The sequence below is a fragment of the Canis lupus genome, chromosome 5 (genome assembly GCF_011100685.1).
Source record: "Canis lupus familiaris isolate Mischka breed German Shepherd chromosome 5, alternate assembly UU_Cfam_GSD_1.0, whole genome shotgun sequence".
NCBI classification, from domain to species: Eukaryota; Metazoa; Chordata; class Mammalia; order Carnivora; family Canidae; genus Canis; species Canis lupus.
Genome location: NC_049226.1, coordinates 24,361,249 through 24,378,653, shown reverse-complemented (window position 1 = coordinate 24,378,653; position 17,405 = coordinate 24,361,249). Strand labels below are relative to the sequence as shown.

General features: G+C 35.7%; 1 protein-coding gene across 9 annotated transcripts in view; it reads right to left on the bottom strand.

Moving 5' to 3' along the window:
- The window catches only part of NPAT (nuclear protein, coactivator of histone transcription), a 75,711-nt gene that overhangs the window by 30,397 nt on the left and 27,909 nt on the right, over positions 1 to 17,405 (bottom strand). For all 9 annotated transcript variants that reach the window (XR_005359331.1, XR_005359329.1, XR_005359330.1 and 6 more), the window contains exons 5-15: positions 16,498 to 16,538; positions 15,232 to 15,477; positions 14,471 to 14,552; positions 12,134 to 12,221; positions 11,524 to 11,615; positions 11,355 to 11,442; positions 7,459 to 7,555; positions 6,706 to 6,834; positions 2,743 to 4,413; positions 1,489 to 1,604; positions 1,310 to 1,415 (exon numbers count right to left, since the gene is read on the bottom strand). Coding sequence is in view for 2 of the 9 variants with exons in the window: in XM_038536281.1 (XP_038392209.1) it covers positions 1,310 to 1,415; positions 1,489 to 1,604; positions 2,743 to 4,413; positions 6,706 to 6,834; positions 7,459 to 7,555; positions 11,355 to 11,442; positions 11,524 to 11,615; positions 12,134 to 12,221; positions 14,471 to 14,552; positions 15,232 to 15,477; positions 16,498 to 16,538 (2,756 nt within the window). In the remaining 7 variants the exon portion in view is untranslated. The remainder of the gene's footprint in view (positions 1 to 1,309; positions 1,416 to 1,488; positions 1,605 to 2,742; positions 4,414 to 6,705; positions 6,835 to 7,458; positions 7,556 to 11,354; positions 11,443 to 11,523; positions 11,616 to 12,133; positions 12,222 to 14,470; positions 14,553 to 15,231; positions 15,478 to 16,497; positions 16,539 to 17,405) is intronic.

Here is a 17,405-nt window from a genome sequence, read left to right as displayed (position 1 = left end):
GTTATTTCTGTAAGAAAAGAATGGAAAGAATGATTCTGGACGTAGAACAGGTACACACCAAATGGGAGTGATGCGAGAAAATGGAGTTTCCTATTTATTGATCAGGTGAGAGAGAAGATCACTGGCCTAGAGTGAGGAGGGTGGGGACTGGGCAGATATAAGAAGAGTTGTGCAAGTCTGGCAGAGTTGGAAGGGGGAACGGGAAAGAAAGATAGGAAGACATCTGAAATAACTGCTAAGTGGTAGTAAGGGTGAGAAATTTTTAAGTGGTAGTGAACAGCTCCACTTCTAGAGCAATCTGAAAAGCCCAGGTACAAAGGCAGAGAGGGATGTTAGGACAGATCTAAGGCTGGAAGGCAAACCAGGATGGTAGAAGAATGTGCACATTGGGAAGAGTGGCTGAGGTGGTGCCTTGTGGGTCTAGCCTGGATAGAGAAAGAAGGGAATCCAGGAGGGAAACAGAGGTTCAGGTGAAAAGTGAGGATCTGAGTAAGAGGAGTCCTCACTGGTTGAAGAGAGTCACTGTTTGGGAATGAGAGTATTTTGGGACGGGCTATTGGCCTTTAAAAACTGCAAAGGTCTAAAAGGAAGGAAATATTAAAGGTGAAGGTATGGGAGAGGTTAGTTGACATGAAGATCAAGACTTAGAAGAGGTCCAAGAATTCTGAGGGCTGAGGTGTTGGGAAGGTTGACGATGTGGGCATTTTGTCATCCATGAAGATAGAGAAGTCAGAGGCAGGAATCTGAGCAACCCCTAAGTGAAGATTTAGTGTTATTTTGTATATAGTGTCTTTAGTCGGAACAGAAATCTTTAATTTTGGAATAGTCAGTGGTATGAACTTTTCCCACTTATGTGTTTTTTTTTCATTTTTTAAAAGCAATCCTTTTACCATTGTTGTCACTAAGTTATTCTCTTACATTCTTTTATTGTTTAATTATATTGCTTTACTCTTTTAGGTCTTTAATCATCTTCGAGTTTACCTTTGCATATCGTATGAGGAAGGGATCAATTTTTTTTCCCTATAATACATATAATAACTAATAAATTTATTAAATGATCCTCCCTATCCTGACTTCTGATGCTACGTCCACCACATAATAATTCTCATAAGTATATGGTTTCTTTCTGAACTCTATTTTGCCCATTTGCCTTTTCATTTAAATTACCAAGAAAAAAACAACTTTAAGCAAAGGTTGGAAATCACCTGTTAGGAATCAAACAGGTATTCAAAAAGAAAATACTGTGGCACTGCTGCAAACAAATGAGTATATAGACATAAAACTGACATTAATGAACTTAATAGTGTACCTGTACAGGGCTTGTTTCTTTGTCCCTGAGTCTTCTGAGATTTTGGAGGGATGGGGAATTGAGGGATACTTCTGCATACAGGTGCTGCCAAAGGCATATGAAGGACCTAGAAGAGAAGCAGCCATTAATTATACTATGTTTGAAAAGTCACTGCACCATTTTCAGTTCAGAAATTTTACCTGTTGAGGAGGGGCAGGGAAGGTATTTCCGTTCTGTCCAACCACAGATACAGGGATCATTCCCACCATTCCTTGGAGTACAGGTTGGACAGGAGAAGCAATTATGATGGCAGATCCTTTAAAAAAAAAAAATCTCAGTAAGATTCTATCTCATAAAAAAAGACTCCGAAATAATTCTGATTTATTTAAAATAAATTCTCTAAAATTATAGTCCCTTTACCTTAGAATCTTATGCTCAGAAAACTTTATGAAGAAGGGCAAAGCTAACAAATTAAGAGAAAGTCAATCTGAAGTAATCTTATAGCATTTGTTCAAGGTAAATATCGTGAGCAAGCATTAAGACTTCACAGTCAGGAGATTACATTATATGATTATATGTTATATGTTGATTCTGCTAGATGGAATAGTAAAATTGATTAGAAACTTGATGGTGAAGTCAACAGTATCTATAGCCTATGGCTATCCTATTTTATGACTGCCCATAAATCAGGCTTTTCTTTTTTTAAAGATTTTATTTATTTATTCATAGACACAGAGAGAGAGGCAGAGACACAGGCAGAGACACAGGCAGAGGGAGAGGGAGAAGCAGGCTCCATGCAGGGAGCCCGATGTGGGATTCGATCCCAGGTCTCCAGGATCACACCCCAGGCTGCAGGCAGTGCCAAACCACTGCGCCACCGGGGCTGCCCTAAATCAGACTTTTCCTGACACTCATTAACTGTTCCTGTCAGATGGACACTCACCTCAATCTCTCGAATACCTACCTACCCACACTCGGCAACTCCCTCCCTTCGCTCCAACTGCTAGTTCATTCTCTGACCTTTAGCTCAAGTCCCACATCCTCTACTAATTCTCAACCAGCACTTCAAGCAGATCCATCAGGCTTACCAATTAATTGTGTGTATTTATTCAGATTTTTATTATATACCTATAATATTTTTTAAAAAGTGGGGGGAAAGGAGCTTGGGAGCCAATATATAAGGAAAGGCAGATGAACGTATCATTAGGTTCATCTTCAAGAATCACTGAGAATTTCATAACTCATCAGTATTTGAATTTCATAACTCATCAGTAGATTTAAAGAAGGTATGACCAAATTAATTAGGGAGAGAAAAGAGAAGGTATAATCACAAATTTCAGTCTTTTCTCACACTATCTATCCATGATTTAATTCCTCCTAGTCAATAACTGCACACACAAGAGCAATGAGATGCCATTCCAAAGAAATGAATTTTATATTATGTTCTTAGTTACCTTGTGAAAAGCTGGGTGACACAGTCTGGTTGATAGTGAACACACTGTTTGACCTTGGTGGTGTCTGTAACTGGGGCAGGGGAGGCTGAGCACTCACAGGGGCAGAATTTCCAGGCAACACCACCACATTAGACTGACTTACAGTTGTTCCTAAGGCTGTTGGATCAGTCACACAGGTAGCTATGAGAATGTTATTTGAATTGCCAAAAGTCGTGCTTGTAGCTGGCATCAACTGTATGTAGCCCCCATCCTTGGAAACACATGGTGTAACACTGGCTGAAAAAGTGACGCTGCCTTCATTCTGAGTGTTGTTTATGACAGAGTCTTCAGGTTTGAGGGCCAAAAGGCTCTGTTCCACTGATGCTGAATCCCCTAATCTTTCAGCAGATGTGACAGCACATGCAGTTTCTTCTGGAGACAGGCATTTAACTAATTCTGCATTTTTGGAAGGCGACTTGGTAGGAGAGGACAATATTATAGTTGGCAAGTTTTCCCCACTGATACTAGAAACTGCACTGTTTAGTTCAGTATCTGAGGAAACAAATGGATCATCACTAATAATAATTTTGAGAGAAACAATATTTGATGCATCTATGTCTGCCGAGTTGTCCACAGCAGGTTTATCACTAGTATTTTGGGACTCAGGCTGAGAATCTCCCACTGAAGAACACACAGATTCTGAAGGAAGAGAATGCTTATCTTCCACAGGATTACCTTCTGGAGCAATCACTGTAACATCCCCATGGTTACCACTTTCACCTAAATTCAGAAAAATACTATCTCCATCTTCTTTTAAAGTTGAAGGTTCGTGTGAATCGATGGCAACTTTCTCAGACTTGAAGGGCTGAGTTTCCTGTTTTTCTGTAGGTTTTAACTTGGGAGTTGATGAATCATCAGATGGTTGTTTAACCGAAGACACTGAATTTTCAAGACGAATGTCTACTTGTTCAGGTACAGTTAAACTTGAACTTTCAACTGACACAGGTAATGTTTTACTTTGAAGTGAAGAATTATCTTGGCAGTCTGCATGTTGTTGTGATGCAACTGGCAGCATGCTGTGAATCTCAGTTTTACTCTGCATTTCTCCAGGGTCTGGTGACTTAGAACCAGGGAGATTGGTTTTAAGTCTTGCTGTGTTGTTAGAGCTTTCACAAAACTGATTGGTTTTAGATGTATTTCCACTTAATGGAATATTTTGGGATAAAAGCTGAGAACTCTTCCCAGAGAGAATTAAGTTTTCACTGTTAGTTTCACCACCAAGGGGAACAAATGATGTTATTGGTATACCAGACTCATCAGGCTGTAAGGGAGACTCATGCGATACATCCGTCAACAGAGAATTCTTTCCAACTTCCATTGCCATGGCACCTTCAGTGGACATCTGATGTGTGTATAATTCAGCACAACGTTGATTACATTCAGCATCAGAATTTACTCTTTGGTTAAAGTCATTTAAATGAGGCACAGATTCAAAGGCAATGTCAAGGTTACACTTCTGTCCATTAGGTGCAACTGTTTTAAATGCCTTTTTCTGGATGCTAGAGCCTATCTGAGAAAAGTGCTCCTGGGCTTCCTGTCGAAGCTCATCATGGTGGCTGCTATTCTTCAAAGCATTTGAGGGGTCTTCATTTTGATAGGATGCACAAAATGAGGGCTGCCCAGACTGATCACCTACAAAACAGAAAGATGGTAGAAATGATGAGTACAAAAAAAAAAAAAAAAAAAAAAAAAAAGAAATGATGAGTACATACTGGTTTCTGAGGGAGTCATGTTTACTATAAAACCTGTTTTGCCAAGGAAGTAACTAATCTTTGACACACTGTTAAGTGGAAGTTTGAAAAACTGTTTATCTCCCATTTTGTGAGTATTAAACTTTACAGTTACTTTTTTCTTTTTTAAAATTACTGATGCCTTTTCAAACAAGTGCCAAATTGTTTTTCAAAACTCTTAGAAAACAAATGATGCAAAGAAGGAAAAAGTATATAGCTTTAAGAACATCTAATGTTTATCAGTATGTAAAAAACCCTGGTGCCACATGTGCTGTTTTTATTTTCCCCCCAAATAGCTGGCTTTTCAACTTGTACCATTTCTGTTGACTTTCTTTCTTTAATAAGATTTTATTTATTTATCCATAAGAGACACAGACAGAGAGGCAGAGACATAGGAAGGCTCCTGAGGGACTCGATCCCAAGACCCCAGGATCACGACCCTGAGCCTAAGGCAGACAGACGCTCAACCACTGAGCCACTCAGACGTCCCTGTTGACCTTATTTTATTTGATATATTCTTCAAGGTGAAATGAGGCAAGTACATTTTGTATGATCAACCCCTGATGTTACTGTCTACTATCTGGAATCTTCAATATACACTTATTAAAGACCAACCACATTAGTGTTGGGATACAAAGATGAATGACCTAGTCTCTGCCTTTGGGGAGATCAGTCTAGTAAGGGAAGCAGACATAGAAAGAGATGACAAAACTTGTAAAAACTGTAATAGTACAGGAGCAAAAGCCACTACTTTCTGCCTAATGGATGTGACTATGTGTCACAGAGAGGCTATTATCAGAGGGGATCTTGGAAAAACAAATGAACTGCAATAGCTGGAATAAGAAAGGACATTTCAGAAACACGGCACTGACCTACAGAGCACTCCCAGTGTACGACAGAGAACACTGATAATATGAAAAATACAGGGAAAAATCTGGAAAAATGTCTGTCATCTAGGATTCTGTTAACATGACAATGGTAAAATCATCTTTGGTTCAGAGCACATTTAAATCATACTGTGGGGAGATGGGAAGAAATCACACCCATGCCATGTGCACTGAGGTGTAGTCTGTTTCAGTGAAGTGCTAAGACTGAGAATGAGATTTCAAGTTTTATTCTGTACATAGTAGAGTTCTTAACTGAAGCATTATCTTCCAAACAAAATACCACTACAATCCAGTTTAAGAATCAGAAGATTGGGTTTGGGTGTAGGCAGAGGATTTAAAGTGGGAATGTAGCCTGAGATATTCTAAAACTAGTTTTTGGAAGACATGATGCTAAAGTTGGAAGGGTAATGGCATTTAAGAAGACAGCAGAAAAGATTATTTTGGCACAGCTTGTTAGTAACAGAACATATAAAGGTGGTACTAAAATGGCATCAAGTTTAGCACATGTGAGATGCAAGTATAAATGGTTACCTTTGAGGGAAAGAGATGGAGGGTATAGTGCTGGGAAGGGATAGGACGAGAGCTTTTCATGGTTCTGGCAGTGTTCTATTTTTTGACTTGGGAGATGGTTATACAGGATATTTGCTTAGCTATATTTCAATGAGCTATGCATATTTTTATTGTGTACTTCTGCATTAAGTATTATGGTTTACAAAATTAAAAAAACTAATATGTAAAGGATATAAGATGAACACATTCACTGCCCTCCCTCTGTCAGTAAGTAGTTACTGTGAGTCAATTATGTCCCATATTGGTCATCCACTGCTACCTCATTGGTATGGGAGGCAGAAATGTAAAAACTGACTTAGTAATAAACACAACCCGTACTGCAAGCCTATCATTACAGTATATAATTTCTTCTGAATAATTGAGATATAGATGCTGAGCTTACCAGGCTGAGTGACTAATACCACATACCAGCCTTACATAGTAGGGATTTGGATTTGTGCCACAAAAAAAATTATGTTAAACGTTAATAGATTTTTGTCAAACTGGGCACTATTAATACTACATTGTGTCAACAATCTATTGCATCATGAAAGAATGAGTACTAAAAATTCACCTTTTAATTAAATTAATAGAAGGCTTGGAATTTTTTCTTTAATGAAAAAACTTAAAAACCAAACAAAACCAAACAAACCCTATGTGGTAATTTGAACTTTCAAATTAAACAATATTTTCTGCCTTTGAAATTTTGAGACTGATATTAGGATTTGGATTGAATATTAACAAAACCAAATTCTTACCAGACAGTTCTGTTTCAAAAGAACCTTTAACTGCTAGAGTAGTTTCATCTGCTAAGACTACACTGGAATTGGTTTCCAGATGCTGACTGGAAATACCTTGTGATATATTTTTATTATTCTTTGATTTACCTGTTAAAAAGGGAACAGGGAAACAGTTGGTTAAATGATCAAAATAACAATAAGCATCAGTTAATACAGTTAATACAGCCTGACAGTGATCAAGCAAATGTTAAACTTTATGTTAAAATTATGGTCTTCTGGATGTTTTTAACATCTTGCCTTGTATATCATTACAAAATCAAAGTTTTTTCCAAAAGACAATTAGTTCTTAAACTTTAGCCTATACCAGAATCACCCGGAGAGCCCAAGATTTTGCATTTTTAACATGTTCTCAGATAACGTACGCTGGTTTGCAGACAACACCACTTTCAGAACTACTGCATACGATCATAAAATTGAGGGCAATGGCCAATTTCCTGTATTCCTTTAGTATTATCCAAATGTGTTCAGTATAATGTATGTGTATTTTGTGTTGATTGGCAAAAACACCCACAAAAAATAAAAAAGGTTCTCCATTTTTATAGCTAGTTAAAAAAAAAAACCAGCCCCCCCTTTTCATAGCCGTACGTTTGCTCTGATGAAAACAGGACATTTTTTTCAGATGCTCTGGGCATGTTGCTTCGATCTGATTAAACTGCCAAATAAATTGAAACTTTTTTCTTTTAACTGCCTTGAAAGAAATGGTCTACTTACCATAGTCAAAGAGATCAAAGAGGGCCTGAAATGCTGGATCTGATTCTGTTTGTTCTAATATATCCTGTATAGCTTCCTCAGACATATGGATTTCACTCTGCAAAGAAAAGAGTGATCCTAAGTGAATCAGTATAAATACCAGCAAAATAATTGGAGGGCATACGATAGCTCTCATTTTTTGTAAATAATTATTTCTCTCCACGAAAATTTCTTTTGATTACAACACTTCATTCATTGAAACAAATAAAGCAACACTAGAAAGTAGAAAGTGAATGCCTCTTAATTCCACATCTTAGAGTTGACTGTTTTGGTGAATATATTCCCAAACCTTAAAATAAAATGAACAGAGAAACTACAGTTATGTTTCTGTGTATAACTTAAGTAAAAGCACACTTACTTAAAAAAAGTAAATGTTCTTTTTTAAACTCGACATCCAGCACTGTCAAAGCTTATGGTGTACAGTGTAATGTCTTGACCTACATATACTGTGAAATGATGAGCACAGTAAGTTTAGTTAACATCCATCATCTTATACAGATATAAAAACAATAAAATTTTTTCCTTTTGAAAAAATTCTAATGGTTGGAGATTTAAAATTCTCAATTTTAGTTATTATAAAATTATCCTGCAATGTTATATTCAAGATTGGTAAGACATACACTGAATCCCATGGGACAGGAAATTCATATGGAGCAAATGTGGAACTTTCATGAAGTGTTAAAAACTTAGGATTTTTTATAAAAATGGCTATAAAATGAAAAGAAAAACCTGTTTGAAGTTAAAGAGCCAATTCACTTTATGAGGATGTACAGAGAACATCAATAATTCTTGATGAAATGTGATTCAGGAGGAGTCCAAGAGCTTGAATAAGTATTTCTACATCCAGGAACTTGAAAATTTATAGTAACGTAAATGTTGAGAACACAATGTAATCAAATTATGAAATGGTGGATACATTCTTATTAAAGTTAATGTTGACAAAATGCATTTTTCTAGTACATCATTTTATTCTCAGCTTTAAAAATTATGATCAAAAGAACCCTGAGATAAATTTCCAAAGGCAACTGCAAATCAATCTTCTAAGTATTTTTATAACCAAAAGTATAATTTACATACAATAAAATGCACAGATCCTAAGTCCACAGTTCAAAGAGCTTTGATAATTTTAAGGGCTGTGTAACCACCACACTAAGTGTAAAATGGGGTGCCTGGCTATCTTGGTTGGTGGAAGTGTGCAAGTCTTGATTTCAGGGTTGTAAGTTTGAGCCCCATGTTGGGTGTAGAGATTACTTAAAAACAAAATCTTAAAAAAAAAAAAAAGTCAAGTATTTCCACCACCTAAGAAAATCACTCACCAATACACACCATTTCCTTTTCTAGAGAATTCCTCCCTTTGGCAAATGACTCCCTCATCCTCACTCAGGCAACAATTTCTGATTTCTATCAGTATGAATCTGTGTTGCCTGTTTTAGAACTTTATACAAATGGAAGCACACTATATGTATTCTTTTAGCTATCTTCTTTGATGAACATATGTTTGAGATTCACCTATGTTGTTATGTGTATCAGTAGCTTATTCCTTTTTATTGTTCACCAGTATTCTATTTTATGACTGTCAAAATTTGTTTATTCCTTTTTTGTTGAAGGACATCTGCTTTCTTTTTATTATTTGTCTATTAGGGACAAAGCTGTTATGAATACTCTTGCATAGGTCTCTTGGTAAACATATGTGAACATATTTATTTCTTTTGGGTAAAAACCTAGTGACTGCCAGGTCATAAAGAAAACGTATATGTGTATATATAACTTTGTTAACTATCAGATTTCCAAACAGGTTGTATTTATTTCATAACTTCCATTAGCAATTTTTCAGAGTTCTCGTTGTTTCACATCCTTGTCAACATCTGGTACTGTCCGATTTTTAACTTTCAGCCATTGTAGTGAGTATGAAATGGTATCTTACTGTATTCTTTTCATTTCCCAAATGACAAATAATGTTATCTTTTCATGACTTTATTGGCCATTCCTATCTTCTATTGTTTGTTCCAGTCTTCTACACATTTTCTTTAAAAAATTTTATTTTTAATTTTTTAAAATTTAAATTCAATTTGCCAACATATAACACTCAGTGTTCTATCCATTTCTTAAAATGGGTGGTTTATCTTTTTTTTGTCAGATACATGTATTATGAATATTTTCTCCAAGTTGGTGGTTTGACCTTTGATTTTTTTGTTAATGATGATTTTATTTTATTTTTATTTTTATTATTTTTTTAAAGATTTATTTATTCAGAGAGAGAGAGAGAGAGAGAGAGAGAGAGAGAGAGAGGCAGAGACACAGGCAGAGGGAGAAGCAGGCTCCATGCAGGGAGCCCAATCAATCCCGGGTCTCCAGGATCACACCCCAGGCTGCAGGCGGCGCTAAACCGCTGCACCACCGGGGCTGCCCGTTAATGATGATTTTAACAAGCAGGTATTGTAAATTTTAAGGAAGCTTTTTTTTTTTTAAACAGTTAGTGACTTGTGTAGTATAAGAAATCTTGCCTATTTCAAGGTCACAAAGACTTGTAAATATTTTAAAATTCCTACTTCACCTATTTATACAACTTCTCAGTGAATCTGGTGTTTTTACTACTCAGTTGGGCATTGTGTCTTGCTGTTCTTTTAAAAAGTTACTTAAATCTTAATTTTTAACTTTCCCTAAATATACATTATTTTACAATAGGGTATTATTCATTTGTTAAACATTAAGACAGGAGAAGTTTTTAAAAAGAAGTACTGGTAGATAACTTAAAGTTGCTTTAAAAAGCTTGTTATATTTTGTTACATTTACTGACTTCACTATGGGAAACTGTTTCAAAATTTTTTTAAAGCATTCTGAAGGAACCTACCAAAAAAATTCAGTGGTTTTACCTACTGTTCATCTGAAAGCAAGTCTGCTATAATGAATTCATTTGGTGGGCATGGCATTAAGAATTGATTACGGTCTCAGAGTCCCAAGTCAAAGGATGTGCTACAGTCACAATCTCAGCTGCTCTTGAGGAGAGATATTTGCACATGACACATCTTTATTTTTTAAAAAACATATGAATATTAAAGATAAATTATTAAATCCTTCCTTTACCAGCTTTTGCTCTTCCATCTTCACCATCACTGAATAGCAACAGTGACTACAGTCTCATCTTCCTTCTCTTAGCAGAAACTTCACATAATTTACTTAGTTATTAATAACTTTTCTTTTTTTTGTTGTTGAAAAACTTTTCTTTTAAAAGTATCTTGTTCATTTTACTTGGATTCATTATATATCTTTAACATACAATTTCATTGTTTTCTCATATTATTACATAGTCCACAACAATATAAAAGAAATGTAATTTATACATACATAGTACAGTATTGTTGCTTACTGCACACAAACATCCACTCATGAATCTTATAGTATCAAATACTTAGATATCCATGACTGACTGTGTACAGCTATAGTAAAGTGTTCTGCTGACATGTGGAAGAATTAAGAGATTTTAGATGGGTTGGAGAGGTCTTATTACTTTTTCCATTTAAATCACATAGTTTAAACTGATTATTTGAAAATTCACTAATACTTTCAAAAATAGGTTACATTTACATTTGGATAAGGAAGGAAATCTCTATAGAAGATTATTATCTTAAATAATTTTATACCTTTGTTGGTAATAGGTTTTTTGGGGGGTCAAGATTCTTTTTAAAATAATCTCTATATACAACATGGGGCTGGAACTTATAACTCCAATATCAAGAGTTCCATGCTATACTAACTGAGCGAGGAAGGCACTCCTTGGCAATGGTTTTGAAATGAAGCCAAGATACCATCAATTTTAACTATAAGTATATATACTACACACACACCCTAACCTATACCTGAAGTCCCAGGAGTTCATCAATTGAAGTCTCTGGTTCCGTAGGGTTGCTGTCTGTTTGCTTAGGTATTTGAGCAATATTGTTGTCGCTGTAACATGGAAAGAAAAATTTTTACAATAGTTCTCAATTAGGTGAAAACAATTAGGCATCATCAACACACATAGCTTACCTAGTCAAAAATTTATTAATGTTTTCTGCAAGCTTTTCTTGAAGAGATTTGTTACTTAATATTTTTTCCCGTGCATTTTCAATAACCATTTGCTAGAAAAGAAAGTCAATGTTAGTAAAAGAATAGGGTAGAGCTTCTAGTTAATGGGAGCTAGCTAGTTTTAACAAATCTAGGTGGGAACTCCAAAGTTATGGTGTCTCCCCCCATATTAATTCTTGAATACCATGCTTCCCAAGTGTTTTCACAGATCCTTCACCAGTTCTTAACTGATTACAAAATACAGTTCCAAACTCTTTAGCTTTTCATATAAGGTTTTTAATCATCTGACTCTAGTAAGATGCCCTATTATGTTGCATAATCCAGCACCAAAATGTATTTATACTTTCCTAAACGTATCATTGCTTCACTTGTGCATTTGCACATGCTACCTAAATGGACGGTCTCCTACTCATAAATTTTACTACTCTCTATCCTAAGGCAATTCCACTACACAGTTTTATAGAAATACTGTTAACACACAAATGACACACACATACACACACACACAAATACCAACATTTTAAAACTCAGGATATCTCAAACTGCAAAGCTTATTAATAAGGTCACTTACTTTTTCTACTGCAAATGCATTTGGATCTTGGAAATTCCGTATTGTTGAATGAGGCCCAGACAAAGTGTTACTTTTCCTTTGAGATTCACTGAAACACATTTTAAAGCTTGTTTTTTAATTGGTATGAAAAATAGATTCAATGGTAGTTACATATACAGGTTTAAATCTTAAGATCATGGACAAACGGGTATTTTTCCTCTCTGTGGTAGGAACAAATGGCTAGAGTAGAAAAGCATTACTATATCTGCATTAATAAGAAATGAATCTGAGGTTCAGCTTTACTACTATGTGGTCTGCAGCAAGGTTAAGTTCTGACTCTGCCTACTTTATAATGAGATAAAATCTTAAAAAACAATAATGAAGTTGATCTTATTTATTTATTCATGAGAGATAGAGAGAGACAGAGAGAGAGAAAGAGAGAGAGAGAGGCAGAGATACAGGCAGAGGGAGAAGCACGCTCCATGCAGGGAGTCCGATGTGGGACTCGATCCCAGGTCTCCGGGATCACACCCTGGGCTGCAAGCGGCACTAAACTGCTGCACCACCAGGGCTGCCCACGTTACTGGGTTTATGAAAGAACTGAATACAATGAAGATGTGTAAAGACTATTTTTTAAAATCTTTCTTCTTTCTCTTTCTTTCTTCTTTCTTTCTTTTCTTTCTTTCAGATTTTATTTACTTATTTATTCATGAGAGACACAGAGAAAGGCAGAGATAGAAGCAGAGGGAGACGAGGCTCCCTGAGGGGAGCCCAAAGCGGGACTCGATCCCCGGACCTCGGGATCACAACCTGAGCCAGAGGCAGACGCTCAACCACTGAGCCACCCAGATGCCCTAAAATTTATTAAAAAAAAAAAAAAAAATTTTTTTTTTTGAGAGTGAGCATATGCACAAGCTAGCAGCTAGGGGTGGGGAGAGGGGTAAAGAGAGAAAAAGAGATCTTTTTTTTTTTGTTTTTTCATTTTATCCTAACTTTTAGTATCTTTGTTCTTCATTGATTTTTAAATTTAAATTCAATTAACATATAGTGTATTATTAGTTTCAGAGGTAGAGTTCAGTGATTCATCACTTGCATACAATACCCAGTGCTCATTCTATCACATGCCCTCCTTAATGCCCATCACCTAGTTACCCCGTCCCCAACACACCTTCCCTCCAGCAACCCTGTTTGTTTTCTATGATTAAGAGTCTCTTATGGTTTGTCTCCCTCTGATTTCGTCTTGTTTTATTTTTCCCTCCCTTCCCCTATGATCCTCTGGTTTTGCCTCTTAAATTCCACATATGAGTGAAATCATATGAAAATTATCTTTTTCTGATTGACTTATTTCACTTAGCTGAGAGAGAATCTTAAGCAGGCCCAGCAAGGAGCCTGTCATGGGGCTCGATCTCATGACCTTGAGATCATGACGTGAGCTGAAATCAAGAGTCGGAATGCTTAATCAACTAGCCACCCAGCTGCCCCTGTATAGAGACTTTATAAAAAGACCAATGTTTCTTTCTTTCTTTTTTTTTTAAGACCAAGTTTCCTATAAATGTTAGATACTGTTATAGTTGTTTTACTATTAAAATAAAGGAGGCTGAGGTTAGGCTTAAATGAGAGACAACCAACAGAGAAACTCTAACAAAAATACACATGGCACAGTAGCTAGAAAATTGGAAAAAGCGTTTAAAAACTATCATCTTAAAAAAAAAAAAAAAAAAAAAACTATCATCTTTTTTTTTTTTTAAAGGTTTTATTTATTCATTCATGAGAGACAGAGAGAGAGAGAGAGGCAGAGGGAGAGGTGGGCTCCACACAGGGAGCCCGATGTGGGACTCGATCCTGGGACTCCAGGATCACACCCTGAGCCGAAGGCAGGTGCTAAACCGCTGAGCCACCCAGGGATCCCCAAAAACTATCATCTTTTTTGTGAAATATCCTTCAAACAAAGACAGAGAGCTAAGTACAGAAAGAGCTTTGATCTCAAAGACTCCCTGGAAAAAATTTCTGACTTTAAGACTTGAAATATGTGTTTGTGGACATGCCAGTATTCTATTTATTTAAAAAAAATTCATTAAAAAAAAAATCTGAGATACCACCAATTTTAAGACGTATTTTTATGTACTACTACGGAAAAAGCAGATTTGCTATGAAAAAGTGGTAAGTCATTCATAATAAGATATAACCTGATTTTAAGGTTAAAATTTGGAAAAAGAAATACATTTTTGAATGAGTGTAATAGTAAATAGTCCCAGGAACTGAATCCATCATTGTTATTTTAATCACAACATAAATATGGTGGTGTAATTCTTTAATTTTAATGGTTATTGGAAACTTGTCCTTTCAAAAAGCATTTACCTTTTGCGTCTAGCAGGAGACATTACAGTGGCCTGAGTTTTCTTTTCCTGAGGACCAGGAATGATATTTAAAGCCTCTCCAGCTGTATATCAAGAAAACAAAGCATATGTCAAAGACATGGAATAGTTTTCTACGCTTGAATTAATGGAATAAGTATCATTACATAATGATTATTATTTTATATTAAACTGAGCATATACTGAATGCTTTACTATGTGCAAGGCACTGTAAACTATATTAAGATGAGTAATATGTACTATGACTTAAGGTTTTATAATACAGTACAAGAACAGTACAGTCTCAACAAAAAATAACATGGCAGAATGAAGCATAAGAAGTATAAACTAAGTATATACTATGGTGTGTGTATACTGTTTTTACCCAGAGGTGTAAATGAGATTGGAAAAGATGGAAATGAGGGAGGAGGTAACGGATGGTAATGAATTTAGCTGCAGAGATGAGAGAGAAGACGGATCTAAGAAGGGAGAGAGCTGGCACGTGACTTTTAACTATTAAATTAGAAAATCTGTCATTAACTAGCTATTTGCTAGTTTTATATTCTTGTGTTACAAGAATATAAAAAGCAAGATATACCAGATGGTCTCTAAGTTTATTCCTGGCTCTCAGATTCACAGAAATATGAACTCTTGTCTTTTTTTTTGCTATAATTTTATAATACGAGTATAAAGACAGCAAAGCATATCATCTATTTATACAATTTGACAAAAACAAAATTTCAGAGAAAAAAAATTTAAACTTACTGGCCATAATGTCTTGTGACTGTGAATGGTTGACCACTACAAAATTTGACCTCAAGGGAGCTGAAATCTGGCCAGGTGGCCGTATAACCTGTGTAGCTGTTGAAGGAGTAGTAGTAGTAGTAGTAGTAGTAGTAGTACATTGTCCTGAAAGATACGCTAAAGTCAGCAGCTCTGAATTGATAGGAGCTGCTTGAGCTGCAAGTCTCCTCTGTCGCTTGATTTCTGCAATTCCACTTCTTGTTCGGACTGAAACATATGAGGCATTAAAAAAATGAGCCGTTAGAGCACTTTGGTAATTTTAACAAGTCTACTTGTCCTACTCTTTAACATGTGAAATCTATAGATTGAAAAAGAGTCTTTGAAAGTACCAAGTGAGTTTATGTGATAATTTCCTATGAAACAAACTTGTGAGTACAGCTGACCTTTGAATAGCCCAGGGGTTAGGAGCACCAACCCTTTGTACAGTTGAAAATCCAAGTAGAACTTAGGGCTCCCCAAACACTTAATAGCCTGCTGATGACCAGAAGTCATGCCAATAACCAACAGCTGATTAACACATACTTTGTATGTTGTATTGTATCCTTAAAATAACGTAGAGAAAAATGTTATTAAGAAAAATCATAGGAAGCGAAGATATATTTACACTCCTGTACTGTATTTACAGAAAAAAAAAAATCAATGAATAAGTGGTCCCACACCGTTCAAAGCAGTATGGTTCAAGGGTCATCTGTACACACAAACTCTATGAATCTACGAGTATATTTCTTCTGTAATAATTCATTTTGATACCTCTACAAATTAAGAAACAAACCTATGTAGTAAGAATTAAAGAGATGTGAATACATGAGAGCCAATGAGAAAAACAGGGTGCATTTCAAATGCTTATGTATTATAATAAATGAAATTATTTCCTATGACAAGAACTGTACTTAAAAAAGCAGTAGTTTAAACAAAAATATACTCAGTACAAATGTACTGTTAATTAAAATGTTCATGTGATAGTGTGAGTTTGAAGTAATTCTGAACTTTTTTTTAAAGATTTTATTTATTTGAGAGAGAGTGCACCTGGGAGAGAGAACATGAGCAGAGGGGAGGGGTAGAGGGAGAGGGAGAAGCAGATTCTCTGCTAGGCAGGGAGCCCCGTCATGGGATTCAATCCCAGGACCCTGGGGATCGAGACATGAGACAAAGGCAGACGCTTAACCAACTGAGCCACCCAGGTGCCCAATTCTGAAAATTATTTATAGTTTAAAGTTGAATACCAACCTCTCTGATTGGCAACAAACCCTGGGGAACTTTGCATGCTCCTAACAAATAAAACAAAGTAGTTAGACATTAAAAAATTTCTGCTGCCAAGATACACTCTAATAACAGTATGATCTGAAGTAAGCCGAATTAAAAGGCAATAGATCTTTCAGACAAAAAAGACAAGCACTTTTTTTTGAGGGGCAATCAAATCTTATTTGCTTTAGAAGAGTGGCATCTAAACACACTCACACACATATAATGTTAACAATCAAGCTTCTATCTAGTGTAGTATGCATAACTCTGATATCCCATTAAGAATTTGACTTGACTTTAGGAAGTCTATATATTTAAGAAAACTACATATAAAATTTTATCGTTCTTAATTACCTTCTATCACTAGAGATAACCTTCCCAGAGAAATTTTGGATTTCACATAGGATTCCATAAATACTTCAGAATCCCAAAATTAATTTCAAAGGACAACCTGCTTTTATCAAATTTATGACTATAAAACTATTTTATCCAGCCTCTAACAAGAGAGAAAAGCAAACATAATTCACCATATAAGGTAAATATATAAAGGTGAATTCTCCTTTTATCATGAGTTGGTTACCTAATCACAGATACTGCTATCATCCTGGGAGATCTATTAAACAAGTCTCCAATGACAAGAACAACAAAACTTACTAAACTGAATAAGCATTTTTAATAACACACAAACCAACCTGGAAAGATTTTATGTAGTACCTTGTCAATAAGATATCTAACTTATAAATATTTATAGGTATTAATTAAAATACATTTTTTTAAAATGATTTTATTTATTTATTTAGAGAGAGCGAGTGTGTGAACAGAGGGAGGGCAGAAAGAGAGAATCTCAAGCATTCTCCCTGCTGAGGGGAGAGCCCAATTCAGGGCTCGATCCC